Source organism: Bufo gargarizans, chromosome 11 (genome assembly GCF_014858855.1).
Source record: "Bufo gargarizans isolate SCDJY-AF-19 chromosome 11, ASM1485885v1, whole genome shotgun sequence".
NCBI lineage: Eukaryota > Metazoa > Chordata > Amphibia > Anura > Bufonidae > Bufo > Bufo gargarizans.
Window position 1 is genome coordinate 50,317,080 of NC_058090.1, and position 15,908 is coordinate 50,332,987.

The 15,908-nt window shown below is 45.1% G+C and overlaps 1 protein-coding gene across 1 annotated transcript in view; it reads left to right on the forward strand.

Annotated features, from left to right (window-relative positions):
* Positions 1 to 12,198: 12,198 nt before the first annotated feature.
* The window catches only part of LOC122921875 (MAP3K12 binding inhibitory protein 1), a 39,918-nt gene continuing 36,208 nt past the window's right edge, over positions 12,199 to 15,908 (forward strand). Inside the window, exons 1-3 of the mRNA XM_044272168.1 lie at positions 12,199 to 12,336; positions 13,258 to 13,403; positions 14,278 to 14,397. Of these exons, the coding sequence (XP_044128103.1) occupies positions 13,275 to 13,403; positions 14,278 to 14,397 (249 nt within the window). The 5' untranslated portion in view covers positions 12,199 to 12,336; positions 13,258 to 13,274. The remainder of the gene's footprint in view (positions 12,337 to 13,257; positions 13,404 to 14,277; positions 14,398 to 15,908) is intronic.

Below are 15,908 nucleotides of genomic sequence, written 5' to 3' on the forward strand. Positions count from 1 at the left end.
AAGAGAGGCCGAGATCAGGGTGACCAAGCTCCCTGAGTCCAATAGTCCTGAGACCAGAGTTCCATTGACGGTTAGAGTACACATCTGGGGTCCCTCCCCCCCTGTGGGTACGGCGCTGCAAGCTGGCTGCGCAAAGAGGGAACTGCGCCGGCCCACAGAACAGTCCATGGGCTCCGTGGTGAGGGGACACTGGGCTACCATGTGACCTGGGGCCCGACATCTCCAGCAAATGATTTCCCGAGAGATTCCTCTGGGTATGGGTTCAGGCATCCCCCTGGCCTTGACACGACCCTCTCGAGTAGGCTTGGCCCCTAGTCTCTGACTATCTGAGTCCTTCCGGGCCCCCCAATATGTTGATTTCAGGTTCCCTGGACCGCCCAGGGACTTCTCCATGGCATGGAATCTCTCCACTAGTCCCACCAGGTCATCTGCTGTCTGGGGGTCACCCTGTGTAACCCAGCACTGAATGGGGTGAGGAAGGGAGTGCATGTACCGGTCCATGACTACACACTCCACCATTTCAGCAGGGGAGCAAACCTCTGGCTGCAACCACTTTTGAACCAAATGTAGCAAGTCAAATAGCTGGGACCTCGGAGGTTTGTCCAGGCAATAGGTCCAGTACTGTACCCTTTGGGCTCGCACCGCCAAAGTAACACCTAGCCGTGCCAGGATCTCGGCTTTTAATTTGGGGTACTCTTTTGCGTCCTGCAGGGCAAGATCATAATAGGCCTTTTGGGGCTCCCCAGTTAAATACGGGGCCAGGACTTCAGCCCACTGATCCGGTGGTAGCTTTTCCCGGTCAGCCACCCGCTCGAACACCGTGAGGAAAGCCTCGACGTCATCCTCCAGGGTCATCTTTTGTAAAGCTTCCCTCACAGTCCTCCTGACACGATGACCATCATTCGGAGTGGGAGGAGTTGAACTCTCCCGGGTGCGAACGGCGTCGGTCAGAACGGCCATCTGCTGAATGAGCAGCTTGTTGGTCTCTTGCTGGGCTTGCATGGCGTCCGTATGTGCTTTCTGTTGCTGCAAGTTTGCCTGCACCAGGTGCTTAATCACTTCCTCCATGGCAGCTGGTGTGGGTTGGCTCTGTGTTGCAGCTTTGACCCAGGACATGTAATTCGACCGCGGGTTTATGCCCGCATCCGACACCACTTGTGGGGATCAGCTCAAACAGGGACTTCAGGTGTCATTTAAACAATAGTCTTTTATTGTGTTCAAACACAGCTTTAAACAAATGCTCGCTTACTTCAGCGGGTAAACACAAAGAAACACAGTTCATATGAAATGGTCTAACTCACAGTCCTCTGTAGCTCCAGAGTTCCACCACCCGCTGGAGAGGGGGAAAAAAGATTAGGCCACGGCAGGCTTATCCACAGCAACACACCACACAGCTTTACTCCCAGTCTGTTACACTTCCAGACTAGGAACCACACCCCCTAGCTCTCCTGGGATTCCTGGCTTAAATAGGCCAGTCAACACCTGGCCTGGATACGTGGGAGTAGTCATCCCACCCTGCTCTTTGACTACTCCAATGAAACCCGGCCCGGATCAGCTGCAGCTAGCAGCTAAACTACCGCTAGCAACTGTCAGTAACCTAGGGTTACTGACGAAACATTACCGGTTCATTTCACCGAGGCCAGGCACCTCGGTGACACGTATCTATCATCTATTATGGCACCCTGTGCCTTCTCACAACCAATACATCCAGAAACTGAATTGACTGTTGTGACATAGTGAAGGACAAACCCTCCACACAATGATTTAAAAAATCATAAAACTCAATCAGACTATGCTCATCCCCTTACCATATCATAAAGATATCGATATGGCTCAGGGTGTGCTCACCAAAATTGGACCCATACACATACCGATCCTCGAACCGCCCCATAAAGATATTGGCATAAGTCGGGGCCACGTTCAACCCCATCGCTGTGCCCCTCCTCTGCCAATAGAGGTCGTCCCCAAAGAGGAAATAATTCCTCTCAAGGACAATCTCAAGCAGTCCGAGGATCAGCCGTGCACAGGGTGGAGCACATCCCAAGCTGGCCAGCGCCACACCGAAGGCATCCAAACCTTCATTGTGTCTTATAGATGTATATAATGATGCTATATTAAATGTCACCAAATAGTAACCACTCAAGAAAATCTAATTTTCAATTTTAGCAAAAAATCGGAAGTATCCCTGACATAGGAGGGCGCAGCTGTGGCAAAGCATCAAAGCACTTTATCACCCAGCCTAAGTCGAGTCTCTGTACATATGGGGCGTTGTCAGGACTGTTGCATTGTTGTCGCACCTTGTGGACTCTCAGAATGTCTCTCCCGAACAAGAGTAGGACATCAGCATTCATGTCCATAGGAGGAATCTCACTAGCTAGATGTTTTAAGTGGGAATGATGGTATGCAGCTTCTGGAGTAGGAATTTCCTCTCTCACCAGGTATCTGCTTGCATTCAATTAACATTGGCAAGGGTATGAATGTTCCCTTTAATGGAGGATATAAGGTATCCAGTGGCTCTTCTGCCATAAGTCTCTACAAGACCAGAACAAGTGTTAAGGGTGTATGGTGTTGCTTTTCTCGTGATGCCAAAGATTTCAAAGAATTTCGGTTTCGCCAGAGACCTATTGCTTTGTTCATCTATAATGGCGTACATTCTGGTGGCCTTTTCAGATTGCCCTTCTGGGTAGAGGTTGACCAAACACACTTTTGCAGAGTACTTGGTACCAGTCTCCTTGCCACATATTTCCATACAGGAAGACGAGACAGTTGTTGTAGCTAGCGTTTGAGATGGTGTGTTGTCTGGAGGCAAAGTAGGATGCATTGATGTAACATGCTTGTCACTGCTGCATTCTGAACACCTGATGATAGCTTTACAGTTTTTTGCCATATGATTTGACAAAGCACAACACTTGTAACACACTCCAAGCTCTTTGAGTGTCTCTCTGCGTTCTTGCAAAGTCTTTGCCCTGAGCCCAAGACATGGATGAGATCTTTTGTGGATAGAGCACATGCGGTTAGGGTCCTTTTCTTTTCGGATGGGGATGTCCTTCCTAGTAGTCGAGGCTGCAATAAGCGGGACATTTGTTTTTCTAACGGATACTGTTCCCCTTAAGTCTCTACGTTTACTTGTGTTGTCATACCTTGAGCACGAGGATGAAGCAGGTAGAGTGGATTCTGTGAAGTCAAAGCTGGGATCATTCTTTTTCACTGATGAATCTGGAAAAATAAGAGAAAGAGGGAAAATACACATTGTGTTCTCTCTTGTATCTGGAGCCCTGGTCTGCCCATTTTTCTTACGTGCCATGTGGTAGTTTCAACACAACTGGGTTGACACCATGGGCAGTATCAAGGTAGCTCAGTCCTGGAAGACGTGGGTCCATTTTAGCCAATTCTAATTCCTTTAGTAGGTCGCTCAGATCCTGGAGCTTGAAATTGTCCTTGATAGTTATTTTTGGAAAGGCTTGGAGTCTCTTGAATAAGGTGCTTTCTATAGCTTCAGAACTGCCATAAGTCTGTTCAAGTCTCTCTCATGCTGCAGCGAGACCTTCCGCTGAGTGGCCTTCATGAACTGCTCTTAAAGGGAACCTGTCACTGGGATTTTGGGTATAGAGCTGAGGACATGGGTTGCTAGATCGCAGCTAGCACATCCGCAATACCCAGTCCCCATAGCTTTGTGTGCTTTTATTGTGTATAAAAACAGATTTGATACATATGCAAATTAACCTGAGATGAGTCAGAGCTTGAAAATATGACTCTTCTCTGGTCACACAAGTAAGATATGACTCTTTTATGTTAATTTGCATATGTATCAAATCGTTTTTTTCACACAATAAAAGCACACAGAGCTATGAGGACTGGGTATTGCGGATGTGCTAGTGGCCATCAAGCAACCCATGTCCTCAGCTCTATACCCCAAATACCGGTGACAGGTTACCTTTAATATCTTTACGCATTCTGCTGATTCTGGGCCTAACCAGTTGACAACCAAGTCAAGTTCCACCTTGGCAGTGAGGTTAAGATCACTGATTACAGCGTCAAAGGTCGATTTCCAGGCTCTGTAGTTTTCAGACCGGTCATCATACTTCGAGAGACTAATGTTAATCAGATTCCTGCGCATCATGTATCTGGCAAAGTCCGACATGTCTGATCTCCCATTCCTTGTTGCTGGATCATATTGTGGTGTCTCTGGGGCATGTAGGGGCTCTGGCACAAAAGACTGAGATTGATCAGGACAAAATGATGTGGCATAAGGATTGAGCTTTGGTTTAGTCTCTGGAGGATCAGTTCGCTCTATGCTAGCAATTACCTTGTTATTGGTGGATGACATCTGGTGCTCTGTGGGTTCACGCAGTTGGTTATTTAGAAGTGGCGTTGGTACATGTGATTTAGCAGGAGGAGCAGGCGATGATTGCCTTAACACATATCTGGCAGTACGGTTAGCTGGGTCTTCCACTTCTCCTGGGATGAAACAGTCTAGGTTGGTACCTTGCCCTAATGCTTGCTCGAAGACCTTCAGTTTAGCTAAGGTAGCTGCTTCTTCCCTTTCTGTTTGGAGAATTTTTAGTTGGGCTTCTGCCTCTTCCTCCATCTTAGCAAAGGAACTTCTTACACTAGCTTCCTCTACTTCTGCCCAGATCTCTATAAGCTTGTCATGTAACGCCGACCTTCCGGAACAAGGGGTTTTGGAAGATGAAACCGTATATTTGGTTGAAGTTAATCGATGAGATCTCACCTCCTGCAAGTCTGCGATTGTGTTCTGCCTTGTTGTTAGTGTCTTGTACTTAGGTCTCCTTCTCTTGGAGGAGATTCTTTCTCTCTCTCAACTCTTCTGAAGCATCATCAAAATCAGAATCGTTCAGAAAGGTGATGTACTTTTCAGACAGTCGCTGATAGCGGACATAGGCGTTAAACGATTCAACGCTGTGATTAACTTTGGTGCATCATTGTTATAGCGTGAAAGAGCTGCTATATAGTGTTCAGTTCTTTGCCATAAATCATTTAAATTGTCACTGAACTCTTCTTTGGTAGCCTCAAAGTTCTCTCTAATCTTTTGTGTTGGCTGTGATAACACATTTAGATCGTACAGTTTGTTCTTCAGTAAACATGGACTCTGCATTCCTGTATATCTGAGTTTTTGGGAGCAGGGTGAGTTTCCGTATGTTCAGTGACTGAGAAATCCACAGAGCTTCTTGTGGACATGTTATTCCTGTTTAAGTGGTACTGTCTCTTTAATTAAGGATTTAGCTTACTCATTGTGCTTATGAAGCCACGTGCATGTAAGATGGCGGAAAGCTCTAGGCTTGCTTGCTTGCAGACTGTGTGTAGACATGCAAAGACTGTAGATTTAGGCTTAGTTTTGACGATTCTGCCACAGATGTACGTTAGAGAAGTCTCTGACTGGTTGTGAGTGGTAATCTCTGTACAAGCAATGGTAGACAGCTGAACTCACTAATATCCCTTAGGTCGTGGTACTAGTTGCATGTGATAATCCAGTGAGGAGAATACAATTGAGATGCTTTGGTAATTTATTGAATTTACCAGCACTGAGTCTGCTGCAGAAAAGAACCAGAACAAACAGGATATGATGTCATCGAAAAGGAGGAGTAGACAGAGAGCAAAGGCAATGGGATTTACATAATACATTCAGCAAAACCTATAACAAGAATGACCACAGGGTGGCAGCATTACAGAACATGGTAATGATATGATAACACAAATACAGCAATTTATCTTAAATGGAAGAAATAAATGCTGGGACAGCACACATCGTGTGATAACAATTCTGGAGCATCTTTTCTTATGACTCTATGTTGTGCTATTCCTTTATTATTCATCCTAGAAGCTTATTAATGAATTGCCAGCGGTCTGCAATAAAGGTCCAACTGAATGCTAAGAGTTGGGGGGGGCGGGGGGGGTGTCCCTGTACAGTCTGACACTATCCAATCAGTTCTGCCAGTGTCAGACTATAAAACACCTCCCCCCCCCCCCAAACTGGTAACACCCAGTTACACCATTATGTAACTTCTAGCAGAGTAGCAACTTCTGGGGATAGGAGACTATTCTTCTATTCTGGAACTTATAAACAAAGTATTTTTGAAGCTTTTGATTCAGTTTCTTTGTCTCGCTATCGTCGTGGCAGGGTTCCAACCATAATAGGCTTTTTCACATTTGCGTTAAAACAGATCCGACAGGCTGTTCCGAGCGGGAGGGCGCTACCGTGTGCTGCCAAGATACCATCTGGCCTCGTTTACTATAATGAGGACTGGTGGAGATTCGGCCACTAACCGGCAAATATGCCAAGAGGCGGCCAGATAAAAACTGCTGCATGCGGTATTTGTCTGGCTGCTCCTCTCCTTATTTGCCGGTTGTGGGCAGATCTCCGCTGGTCCTCATTATAGTAAATGGGGCCGTATGCAACCTTGTTAGCACACAGTATTCACAGAAATGTGACTACTGCAAATGTGAAACAAGCCTTATTTTATAGAATTTTGTATAATTTAATAATACAAAAAGAGGATGTCAGAAGGACCAACCCGATCCTTCCTGGTATAGTTGATCCTGATAATGAAAATTATGCCCCTATTGCCCTAATCCATTTTGTAATTAGTGTCAATTAATGTGCCAATTGTGGCATCAGTGCACTGAGGGGTGTGTTGTAGCCAGCCTACAGTGCATTTGGACAAATGTACTGCCAAAGGGTTAAAGGCTAAGTACCCCTTCGGGGGCAATTTTTTTATGATTACATTTGACTCATTTTGGGCTAAAAATATTTTTTTTCAGGTGGTCTTTATTTAAAATATTGAGCCGTTCTGTCACAAAGGGTTAACTGTTTTTCTAGCTGTGTGCATCCTACTTTCACTTTGTGCCGGTCATCTAATAACCCTTATCTGTAAATTACTAAGGGGTCATAAACACTTATTTAAGCCACATTCTGATCAGTAAGATAAGGATTGAGTTATAGTGTTTAGGGGGTCAGAGAGCAGACGGAGCAGAGAGAAAATCCACAGGAGCATCCCGGCTATGTACAGAGAAAAGGACTCCATATTTTTTATAAAGATTATGATTTTTACCTCATAATGCGATAATAAAAAAAAAAATTGCCTACAAAGATATCTATAACCTTTAATGCTGGTTTCAAAACTAAGGATGCTGAAGACACGGCGTTCTGTTGGTCATTTTTCTCTATAGAATTAATCTTTTGAACCTACCTAATAATGCCTGAAAAAATACCTATATAAAAAAACATTATTGGAAAAAAAAAGGTACTACAACGCTATAATAATACTTCAGAAAAGGTATTCATGTATTTTGGTAATTTTTTTCATGCATTTTTAACCCCTTCACGACTGCAATACGTTTATATACGTGACATTTGCACATGCCCCGTGCAGCTATCACGTATATAAACGTTCTGGCAGCGCTTGGATTAAAGCTTCTGCCCCTGCCCTGGTGCTGTCACGGACAGCATACAGTGCAGCAATGCCGGCAAGGGACCAATCAGAGTGGCCCCTTGCCAGCAATCGATCCGATTGGTTAGTCTGTGCAGACTAACCAATTGGACCGCGGCAGTGTTAAAATGCCGGTTTCAGGCTCTGATTTGTGCTCTGCAGATCTGTGCACCAAGCCCCCCTTGTGTCCGCCTGCAGCTCGTCTCCTCCTCTCCTGCGCTCATCTCCTGCCCTGATGCGGTCCTTCGTCCCCTCCCTGCCCATTCATTCTCCCCGCCCCTCCTGCCCCAGCCTCCCTCAATGTTGCTGGCCGTACATCCCACCCCGCCCCCCCCTTTCCAGCGCTGCCCCCGGTCCCCCTGCTCTATGCTGACACTCTGCTGTAACCCCATAGATGCTGCGGCATCCATGGGGTTAATAGAGGGAGGGAGCTCCCTCTTTCAACCATCGGGGCGTCTGCTGTTGCCACCTACAGGGCATCTAATAGTATTATACTTTGCAATGCAAGAGCATTGCAAAGTATAGTACAGCTATAAGCCCCACTGGATCTTCATGATCCAAGAGGGACTTGATAAAAAAAGAAAGTGAAAATAATAAAAATTAAAAATAAAAAAATAAATTAAAATGTAAATTAAAAAAATTAATTGCCTTTTCCTATAAAAAATGAAAAAATAAAATAAAATACACATATTAGGTGTCACCGCGTCCGTAACGACCGTCTCTATAAATATATCACATGATAGACCCTGTCCGATAAACACCATTAAAAAAAACCTGTGCCAAAAAAGCTATTTTTGTCACCTTACATTACAAAAAGTGCAACAGCGAGCGATCAAAAAGGCTTATGACCCCCAAAATAGTACCAATCAAACCGTCACCTCATCCTGCAAAAAAATGATACCCTATTTAAGACAATCGCCCAAAAAATAAAAAAGCTATGGCTCTCAGACTATGGAGACACTAAAACATCATTTTTTTGGTTTCAGAAATGCTATTATTGTGTAAAACTTAAATAAATAAGAAAAAGTATACATATTAGGTATTGCCACGTTCGTAACGATCTGCGAGCTGCAGACGGACACAAGGGGGGCTTGGTGCACAGATCTGCAGAGCACAAATCAGAGCCTGAAACCGGCATTTTAACACTGCCGCAATCTTTTTTCTAAGCCTTCTAACGTCCTAAAAAAATAAAATGACAAAATGATGCCAATATAAAGTAGACATATGGGGAATGTTAAGTAATAAATATTTTAGAAGCAGAGAAATTGAAATTTGGAAAATTGTGAATTTTTCCAAATTTTGGGTACATTTTGGATTCTTTCATAAATAAAGGTGAAATATATTGACTCAATTATATGACTATCATGAAGTACACTGCTTAAAAAATAAAGGGAACACTTAAACAACACAATGTAACTCCAAGTCAATCACACTTCTGCGAAATTAAACTGTCCACTTAGGAAGCAACACTGAGTGACAATCAATTTCACATGCTGTTGTGCAAATGGGATAGACAACAGGTGGAAATTATAGGCAATTAGCAAGACACCCCCAATAAAGGAGTGGTTCTGCAGGTGGTGACCACAGACCACTTCTCAGTTCCTATGCTTCCTGGCTGATGTTTTGGTCACTTTTGAATGCTGGCGGTGCTTTCACTCTAGTGGTAGCATGAGACGGAGTCTAGAACCCACACAAGTGGCTCAGGTAGTGCAGCTTATCCAGGATGGCACATCAATGCGAGCTGTGGCAAGAAGGTTTGCTGTGTCTGTCAGCGTAGTGTCCCGAGCATGGAGGCGCTACCAGGAGACAGGCCAGTACATCAGGAGACGTGGAGGATGCCGTAGGAGGGCAACAACCCAGCATCAGAACCGCTACCTCCGCCTTTGTGCAAGGAGGAACAGGAGGAGCACTGCCAGAGCCCTGCAAAATGACCTCCAGCAGGCCATAAATGTGCATGTGTCTGCTCAAACGGTCAGAAACAGACTCCATGAGGGCGATATGAGGGCCCGACGTCCACAGGTGGGGGTTGTGCTTACAGCCCAACACCGTGCAGGACGTTTGGCATTTGCCAGAGAACACCAAGATTGGCAAATTCGCCACTGGTGCCCTGTGCTCTTCACAGATGAAAGCAGGTTCACACTGAGCACATGTGACAGACGTGACAGAGTCTGGAGACGCCGTGGAGAACGTTCTGCTGCCTGCAACATCCTCCAGCATGACCGGTTTGGCATTGGGTCAGTAATGGTGTGGGGTGGCATTTCTTTGGAGGGCCGCACAGCCCTCCATGTGCTCGCCAGAGGTAGCCTGACTGCCATTAGGTACCGAGATGAGATCCTCAGACCCCTTGTGAGACCATATGCTGGTGCGGTTGGCCCTGGGTTCCTCCTAATGCAAGACAATGCTAGACCTCATGTGGCTGGAGTGTGTCAGCAGTTCCTGCAAGACGAAGGCATTGATGCTATGGACTGGCCCGCCCGTTCCCCAGACCTGAATCCAATTGAGCACATCTGGGACATCATGTCTCGCTCTATCCACCAACGTCACGTTGCACCACAGACTGTCCAGGAGTTGGCAGATGCTTTAGTCCAGGTCTGGGAGGAGTTCCCTCAGGAGACCGTCCGCCACCTCATCAGGAGCATGCACAGGCGTTGTAGGGAGGTCATACAGGCACGTGGAGGCCACACATACTACTGAGCCTCATTTTGACTTGTTTTAAGGACATTACATCGAAGTTGGATCAGCCTGTAGTGTGTTTTTCCACTTTAATTTTGAGTGTGACTCCAAATCCAGGCCTCCATGGGTTGAAAAATTTAATTTCCTTTTTTTATTTTGTGTGATTTTGTTGTCAGCACATTCAACTATGTAAAGAACAAAGTATTTCAGAAGAATATTTAATTAATTCAGATCTAGGATGTGTTATTTTTGTGTTCCCTTTATTTTTTTGAGCAGTGTACAATGTGTCACGAGAAAACAATCTCAGAATGGCTTGGATAAGTAAAAGTGTTCCAAAGCTATTACCACATAAAGTGACGCATGTCAGATTTGTAAATTTTGACCTGGACACTAGGGCATCAATGACCCTTGGTCATGAAAGGGTTAAAAATAAAAAAACACTGAGGCACATTAGCTGACCCTAAAGAGTTCAGCTTGGGTCCCTCTTCCCTCAGTGCTTTGTGGCCAGGGACAGGGAAGCATGTGGCATTCGTGGTGTCTGAGGAAAAAATTGAAAGGGCACCGTCCCCACCCCATGCCAAATTCTTGCCCTAACCCAGGGATGGGCAAACTGCGGCTCTCCAGCTGTTGTAAAACTACAACTCCCAGTATGCTCAGTCTACCTACAGCTATCAGCCTACAGCAGGGCATGATTTTCAGAACGCTCAGGTGTGAACCTAGCGTTAGGCAAAAAGATCCGCAGGTATTTGTGCTACAAATGAAAACAAATGGCGTGTGACATTTTGCTAATTTTTTGTACAAAAATAAGAGCAACCCATGACAGACACTCCAAAAAGAGACAGTAAAAAAGTCACATCGTAATACATAATCCCCTTATACAGGCTATCTAATTTATCACAGCCCCTCAGCGCAAATCAGTTTACACTGCAGCTTTTTCCCCGCCGTGTGTGGATGAGATTTCTGAATATCTCATCCACTTTGCTGGTACTTTTAAGGGTACGTGCACATGGGTGTCGGGTGAACGCGCAGAAGATCTGCATGGAAATCTGTACGTCTCTGCAACAAACCTCAATTCCTAATATCAGTTTTTGATGCGGATTAGATGCGGTTTTGCTGCAGATCTCAGCCTTCATTTGAAAAGGGTGAAATTTGCCGCTAAAACCGCAAACATAATTGACGTGCTATAGATTAGAAAATCCGTAAGGCATGTCAATCTCCGTGCAGAACAAATCTGCAAAGTGTACATGGGAATTGTTCAATCTCATGCACACGGCGCGCTGTCCGCACTGAAGTGAATGGGTCAGCATCCGACAAGCAAAAAATGTGGATCGGATGCGCACAAAAAATAAGTTTGTGTGCAGGAGTCCATAATGTCAAAAACGAGCAGACACGTATGGAGCGATTTTATGACGGGAAGTTCATTTCAAAGGAAAATTCAGTGTGAATTCTGCCCCAAAATAGGGCACGCTGCATCATATTTCCATTTGGAAAAAAAAAAGCAAGTCCTGCTTCCCATTGAAATGAATGGGAGGCTATTTTAAGCTGTTTTTGAGGTGGAAATGCGCCAAAAACTCTGTGCGAACTGGCCTTAAATGTTGCCGCAGACAGTCTGCAGCGTTTACGTCACACATGGCTGTCCGCTAAGGCTGCGGGGGCGTGCAGGCAGCGAGGCGTATCAGCAATGTCAAACACATGTCCAGCAGTGGTGACCATTACCACACAGCGCTGCTTATTTCCTCCCCTCAGTCTCTATAATCGCTATGCCCATAGCTCATGGCAAAACATCACACATTGTGTATCTCTGAGGAGCCCCTGCTTTAAAGAGTTAATACTACAACACATGGCCTCCACTGAGGGGTTTCCATGCCACATTTATATAAGCTGCAGTCATATGGGAGGAGGATAACGGTCAGAGAACTAGTTTATTGCCGCCCTGACAGCAGCAGCAGTTCATGTTATTATTCTGAGCATGCTCGGTGCGCCCGGTATGATCACTTCCGCCCTCACTTCTTACCTCACTTTGCCCTTACGTTCTGAGCATGCTCAGTGTGACTAATGTGTCCGCGTCCACGTTCTGAGCATGCTCAGTGTGACTGACGTTCTTCCTCACGTCTGCTTGCTCAGTGCTCTGCTGGGACCGCTCGCCCTTGTGCACTTTGTTTTGCACTTTTCTCATGGTTGCAGCATATCAACAATAACGCCCTCCATCTACCAGGTAAGACTGCTTGGGGTTATAGTCTTGTTTTGCAGTTTTTATTTCTCCTCCTTCTTTATGTACACAAGCAATGGCCAGTCCTGTGCAGTATTGCAGTATGTGTATTTTCTGTATTTGGCTTCATTACTATATACACACACGTTTTTGTATTAGTGTGTTGTATGTGTTTTCTCTGTTCAAAACATCTGTTTTGCTGTTTGAAGTTTTTTTTCCCCCCCAGACTTTTGATATTGATGGCCGCCATCAGGATAGGTTATCAATATCAGATCCGTGGGGGTCTGAGTGACTCCTGGGATCCCCGCCAATCAGCTGTTCCCACATTCACCGAATATATCCACGGTATGGTTTGCGGTGCTGCCGGCTGATGAAAACAGCTGATCGGAGGCAGTGCCAGACGTTGCGCTCCCACAATCCGATATAGACGATCTGTCCTGGCTGGGAAACCCATTTAGGGCTAGGTCTACACAATGACATTTGTCGCGTGACAGGGCACAACTACATTGCAACATTTGTCGCTCAGTAATGGCAGTCTATGGTGTCGCACTGCAATATACGACATGCTGCGAATGGATTTTCTGTGACTGTTGCGTCGCAGTCGCATGTTGCAGTGCAACACCATAGACTGCAATTATAAAAATTGACGCGCAACAAATGTTGTCGTGTAGACCTAGCCTAAGTGTCTAGCTGTTGCAGTACTACAACTTCCAGCATGCCCTGAGAGCCGCAGCTGGTAACCCAGATTCTTGCATGACCGACCTGTCTGTTTATGCAGCAACACACTGCCGGCCTCTGTATTGCTGCACAACTAGATAAGCATGACGTTCGTAGGCCTGGACGAGAGCCTCTCGGCCAGCAGTCATATCATTATCAGAGGTGTCAGATCTACTCTAACCCATTACTTTCTTTTTGGATGTTTTGCAGAGCGATCAGTTAAAGCCATGAAAAGTGTTACGGTTGCCGCAGGGAAGCGAAGGGCTAAGGCGGAGGATGTAGAATTGCCACCTATGGCAAGCTGCAAGGAGGGCGTGCGAGGGATACTGAGAGCGCTGCAGAGCTGTGTGGGGAAGGTAAGCAGATGCTGCCATATTGTGCACATAGAGCGCCTCAGTGAGATCATTGGAGCAAATTCACCAAGACTGGTGTTTATATTCCATGTGCAGGATTTACTAAAGGGGTTGTCATACCATTAAAAAGTAATCACATAGGGGGGGGATCATTTTGTGATCGGTGGGAGTTCAACTGTTCAGCCCTCCAATCAATCACTAGAATGGAGTGACGCTGACTGGTTGTCCAGCTTTTTAACACTTTTTGGCTTCTCCCTTCCTTAGGGGGCGTGCTTTGTCCCTCTGACCCTCCTAATAAGCAGAGAACCCCTTTAAAAGGGTATTTCAGTATTCAAATATTGATGGACTATCCTCGGGCACCTGACACCCCGCACTCCTGCCATTCGCTCCGGTGCTAGAATTACACAGTTCAGTCCATTGTGTAGTGGACGAGGCTGCTAACAGTAGCCATGCTCTCATTGACTCTACTCTTAAACAGCTGGTCAGAGGGGGGTGCGGGTGTCAGACCTCCACCAGTCTGATAATGATGGCCTTTCGAATTTGTGGACAAACCCTAAGACCTTATTGACACGTCAGTGATTGTGAGCCAAAACCAGGAGCCTCCACAGACATAAGGTATAAGGGAAAGATCTGCACCTGTTCTGTGTTTAGAGCTGCACCTGGTTTTGGTTCAAAATCACTAATGGAAAATACTGACCGAACACCGACTGTAAATGAGGCATAAGTGGTAAAACAATTGGGTGGTTTTATCTAGGACCTTCTTTGTAAGATGTAAGGTTCTAGTGTGGATCAACCTTATAGATATTGTGGCTTTTTCCTTAGTTGCTTCGTGTACATTCAAGTAGAAGATGTATCACTGCTTTTTACCCTTTCTCAGCTTCAGCAGCCTGAAGATGCGGTGAATATGTCCATAAACTGGGAAAAGATCCAGTGCCTGCCTGATGCCAAACCAGCATTCCTGTGCGCTGTCCTTCATCAGCACATATCTGAACTTCAGGTAGCAAGTTTTAATGATACTATGATACTTAATGATATTATTTAAAGGCTATGTACACCTTTGGAGGCAATTTTAGTTTAAAATTTCATTTTACAAATTTTTGGCTAAAAATCACATTTTCAATTGGCCTTTATTAAAGGGGTATTATCATCTTAATGATCACTGTTACATCTGTTAATGATTTAACAGTGATCATTTTTCTAAATATATTTAATTAACAAATCCCCACCCCTTAAAAAAAAATAAACCTATACTTACCTGACTGTTGTCTTCCGTCTCCCCTGGTTATGGCCACCGCTCTTCTCAGGAGTCCCGGTGGCCGCGCGAGCGCAGACGTCTTCTTTTCTTCTCCTGGCCAGCCGCGCGCTGTACTGAACGCGCACGATGAGTCCGCGCATGCGCCCTGGTGACTTCTTCCTGGCAAGTATACTATACTGGCCAGGAAGAAGTCACCATGGCGCATGCACGGACTCTGCGTGCGCGTTCGGTACAGCGCGCGGCCCGGCCGGGAGAAGACATCAATGAAGATGGAGCCCGCCCCCTGCCGAAACCAGGAAGTGGACGGCACGCCGGGAGCAGGTAAGTATAAACCTGCGTCTTGAGAAAACCCCTTTAAGAATATTGAGCTGTTCTGTCACAAAGGGTCAACTGTTTTTCTAACTGTGTGACTGGTACTTGCACTTTATGCCAGTTATTAGAGATGAGCGAATTTCATATTTTGAAATTTGCTCGGTGGTAAAAGGTGAATTACGTTATGGATTCAGTTACCACGGACCATAACGCAATTCTATGACGGCATGCATAACTGAATACCTTTAGAGGCATTCCATTATTTATTCCGTCATAATACAGGTGAAACTAGAAAAATTAGAATCTCGTGCAAAAGTCTATTTATTTCAGTAATGCAAATTAAAAGGAATTGCATTAATGGAGCTTAAAATTAGAATTTTGTGAAAAGGTTCAATATTCTAGGCTCAAAGTGTCACACTCTAGTCAGCTAATTAATCCATACCCCCTGAGCAAAGGGCACCTCAAAATTGTGACTTTGGGGTTTCATAAGCTGTAAGCCATAATCATCCAAATTATAACAAATAAAGGCTTAAAATATCTCGCTTTGCATGTAATGAGTCTCATATGTTAGTTTCACCTTTGAAGTTGCATTACTGAAATAAATGAACTTTGCATGATATTCAAATTTTCGAGTTTCACCTGTAGAAGTCTATGGGCTGCAAAACGTATCCGTCCCTTTTCCATTATGCAAGGGATTTTACTAGTCATGAAACATCCGAAGTCGATTCACATAACACTTTGTTTGAATACTGTATGGAGCGAGCGCGCAGTACAGTATTAGAATGTATTGGCTCCTATGAGCTGAAGTTATTACTTCACGAAGTCTCGTAAGACTTTGCATAATAACTTCATAAATTAATTTCTACTGTAAAAAAACATTTCCCCAAACTTTGGTTCAGTTCCATGTGAAGCATCACACTATATGTGCAGGGTCTGCTCTC